The 4,444-nt window shown below is 36.5% G+C and overlaps 1 protein-coding gene across 1 annotated transcript; it reads left to right on the top strand.

Annotated features, from left to right (window-relative positions):
* Positions 1-3,215: 3,215 nt before the first annotated feature.
* OR14J1 (olfactory receptor family 14 subfamily J member 1) lies at positions 3,216-4,181 on the top strand. The gene has a single exon (XM_012743673.2). It carries the CDS (start codon positions 3,216-3,218, stop codon positions 4,179-4,181), a length of 966 nt encoding a protein of 321 aa, XP_012599127.1.
* The last annotated feature ends 263 nt before the right edge of the window (positions 4,182-4,444 follow it).

Consider the following 4,444-nt stretch of genomic DNA (forward strand, 5'->3'; position numbering starts at 1 on the left):
AAAAAAAAAAAAAAAAAAAAAAAAAAAAATACAATTCGTATGTAAGTGGTTAGTGAAGAGAGAAAAAATATTTTGGGAGAACAAATAACATTGAAAGAAACCACTATATCCTCCACCAAATAAATATTTATTGTATTTTATTTATTTTAGATAAAAATATGTTTATATCACATGAAAATTATATTTTATAGAATTTTATAGAATTTTTAAGAATAATGCAGGTATGACTTGAAAGGATAGAATGCAAGTTTTATCTGTTCGCATAGTATCTTTCTTCATCCTAAGAGTGTCTTCATAGATATCTGGTTCCCTTCTCTCCTATTTGAAAAATGATATATTATATTAATGCATTAATCAATACAATTTTCAAATGGTAAAATTAAAATAATAAAAATTTCCAATTATTAATCAGATATAAAAATTATTCTCTATTCAAAGAAGATAAAAATAAAAAATATTTTGATGGGAGTTGTTGAGAGCAGAATTTTGGTAGGAGGTGTGCATTAAATGTTTTGTGTGTGTGGTTTTCCTCTTCCTTTCTCTTTAATGTAGAGGATAGAAGATGGAGATTTTTTTAGATTACAAGAAGAATGTGTATAGAAGTTGGAAATAATAGAGGATGCTTCTGATTTTGAAGCTACAGACAATAAATTCTAAAACATAAATCAACTACTTTAATGTATTCATCTTTTATTTTAATTTCCAAAGCTACTATCCAATATTTGGAACAAGTTAAGACAGGCATTAGGGTTGACAGTAATAGGTATTGATCCATTCTTGATGGAGGAACACGAAAATTATAGGAACAAGAAGCCTATAGAAGCCCCTTTTCTCCTTTTATTTCATCATATTATGGGGTACAAATATTGTTAGGGTTACATATATTGCCCCTGCCACCCCTCCCCCCACCGTGCCAGAGCTTCAAGCATGTCCAACCCCCAGATGGTGCACACCACACCCATTATGTAAGTATAGACCCTTCCCCTCCTCCCCCCTCCCACCTGCCTACCATTCAATAAAAGTTTGGTGTTTTTTTGAAATTTTGGTTACATTGTATATCTTTGCCTCTCCCTAAGAAGGGTTACAGGTATTCCCTTCCCCCCCCACAATGATCGCCACATTTCTAAGATGTGGGTCTCCCCCTCAAATCCCTGGTGAGCACTACCACAATTTGAGCACCATATTTTAATCAGTCAGTACCTACTTGATGGCGAGTAGATGTGGAGCCCATTTTCCCAATCTTGTGTCGCCTTGCTTTGGATAACGAAGAAGCCCTTTGAAGAAAAGAACCCATGTCTCCCTCTAATCCCTGCTGCCACACTGATTAAATCAGGGACAGAACCACAGGTGATAGATTAAGAACCGACTGTTCCCTGTAGAAAAACATGTTTCCCAAAAATCAATTTCGGTGAGTTCTCAAAATAAATTATAGCAAAAATAGATTTCTGGTTTCATTTAAGTGATTTTTAACCTGTTCCCATGGTTTGGAGACTAATAAGTGGAAGAAACCACAGTATTTAATGGAGTAACTCATGCAACTTCATCACTAAGTTTTTGTCTGTATAGAATTAAAATAAATCATGTAAATAGTTAAATAAATATTACTTAGTTCCTATATGTTAGGTACCATTGTCAAGGAATGGTAGAGAAATGGACAGAAATAATGAAGGAATAGTCTTTGAGCACAAGAAAAAAAAAAAAGTCAATGAAAATGACACTAATAGAACTTTCAACAAATCCACAGATTTAAAAAAAAGAAAAAGAAAAAGTCAGTTAGCAGAGTGGTTCTGATGCAAAGAGTGATTCTATTATTATTATTCTACAATTATACATTTAAATAATAATAGAGAAAGTATTATCATCCAACCTCCCTAACAATTATGTTACATTTGTATCAATGCTTTCTTTGTTTGGTTAGTTGGTTATTTTAAGAAATGGGCTCCCACTATCTAAAATATTTCAAGGCCTAGGGGAAAAATAGAGGTTTTTTTTCCACTGGGGAAGCCACACTGGGAGATGATATTGGGAAGGTACATATTCCACTACCTAAAATTCTGCCTAGCACATACCTTGTATAAAATCTCATTATTTGTTCAAGTGAATTTGACTGAAAAATGTCAAATCCCAAGTTGTCTTAAGGATTTTGAAAATTAAAAGGTATTCTCTGAGGACAAAGCATTGTCCCTCAGTTTCAAGATCCTTCAAGTCCAAAGCTCAGGCATCCACACTGATGCCACGTACATGTTACAATTTTGAGACTTATATTTCACTCTTCAAGAATGGGAAGTTCAAGGTACAAGAAACAGTGGTGATCTAGCACCTCTTGTATTTTCCTGATTAGAGCTGGAACCCATTCTACTAAGTGAAGTATCCCAAGAATGGAAAAATAAATACATGTACTCACCATAAAATTGGTTTCACTGATCAACACCTAAGTGCACATATAGGAATAACATTCATCGGGCGTTGGGAAGATGAGAGGAGGGAGGAAGGGATGGTATATACATATATAATGATGGTGTGATGCGCACCATCTGGGGACAGACACACTTGAAGCTCTGGCTGGGGAGGGGGGCAAGGGCAATATATGTAACCTAAACATTTGTGCCCCTATAATATGCTGAAATTAAAAAAAGGAAAAAAAAGAATGGGAAGTTCATTCCAACCAAATGTAATCTTTTTAAAATGTTAAAGGCCTTTCAGATTCAAGAAGTATGATGGTTCTTTGAGCTAACATCTCTTCTAGATTTGCCTCGGAGCTGTTCCTAGATCCATTCACAAGGTGGTATCAATACCTGATTTCAAATGGTTAACAAAAACAGCTATGTATTAATGTATTAATGATACTAAAGTACTATATATATAATGTAATGATCCTGGTATATCAGTCCCATTTTCATGTACTTTACTGAAGGTAAAGATTTTATTATTTCTGTCAATGTCTCCTTTTTTGACAACACAAAACCTGCTTCAGAAAATTTTTAACTTGTTTCTTATATTTAGCAATTCTATTTCTGAATAATAGCTAAAATTTTTTGTGAATTGAATATTAGTTAATCACAATGGAGAGGAGATAAATTTAACTTGCTTTTAGTAACTCCATGCTGAGGACACTGAGTTACTTGACATACAGATATATTAAATATCACACATTTTTTTTCCTTCTGTTCTTTGGCTTCCTAAGCAGAGCTACACGTGGTATCTTCAGAGTGACTATGGTCAACTTGACCTCAACGAGTGGATTCCTCCTCATGGGGTTTTCTGATGAACGTAGTGTTCAGATTTTACATGTGCTGCTGTTTTCGGTAATATACCTGCTGGCCCTGGCAGGCAACCTCCTCATCATCACTATCATTACCTTGGACCTTCGTCTCCATTCCCCTATGTATTACTTCTTAAAGCACCTCTCTCTTCTGGACCTCTGCTTCATCTCGGTCACAGTGCCCCAGTCCATTGCGAACTCGCTATTGGACAATGGTTACATTTCCCTTGCTCAGTGCGTTCTTCAGGTCTTCTTCTTCATATCTCTGGCCTCATCAGAAGTGGCCATGCTCACAGTGATGTCTTATGACCGGTGTGCTGCAGTCTGTCAGCCACTGCAGTATGAGGCCATTATGGATCCCAATGCCTGCAGGCGTGCTGTGATAGCTGCGTGGATTGCTGGGGGCCTCTCTGGGCTCATGCACACGACTGTTAACTTCTCCATACCGCTCTGTGGGGAGAGAGTCATTCACCAATTCTTCTGTGATGTTCCTCAGATGCTGAAACTAGCCTGTTCTAAAGAATTCATTAATGAGATTGTAGTGGCTGCTTTCACAACTTTGACAGCCTTTGTCTGTTTGATCTCCATTGTGCTCTCCTATATTCGCATCTTCTCCACGGTGCTGAGAATCCCATCAGCTGAGGGCCGCACCAAAGTCTTCTCCACCTGCCTACCACACCTATTTGTAGTCACTTTATTTCTGTCAGCTGCAGGCTTTGAGTTTCTGAGACCCCCTTCTGATTCTCCATCAGCTATGGACCTCATGTTTTCCATAGTCTATACTGTGATACCTCCAACCCTTAACCCAGTCATGTACAGCTTGCGGAATGAGGCCATGAAGTCAGCACTAAGGAAAGTGCTGTCAAAAGAAGAATTTGCTCAAAGAAAGATATATTTAAAAGCCATGTTTAAACTCTAAGGATCCATACAAATAAAAAGCTTTATTATTATGTTTCAAAGTGGAAAAGGCATGAATCTGATTTCTTTCCAGAACTCTCTTCCAACTTGTGTATTCTATATATTCTTCTCAAATATAATTCTTTAAAATTTAAGAGGTTATGCTTCCACAAATATTGGCTTTCCTTCTTCCCTCCAGTTCAAGTGTTATTTTAAGGCATCTTGTAGAAATTTCTCTGAAATGAAAGAGAATGGCAATTAGTTTGGACAATGGCCTGTATGATT

This window comes from Microcebus murinus, chromosome 5 (genome assembly GCF_040939455.1).
Source record: "Microcebus murinus isolate Inina chromosome 5, M.murinus_Inina_mat1.0, whole genome shotgun sequence".
Taxonomy (NCBI): Eukaryota; Metazoa; Chordata; class Mammalia; order Primates; family Cheirogaleidae; genus Microcebus; species Microcebus murinus.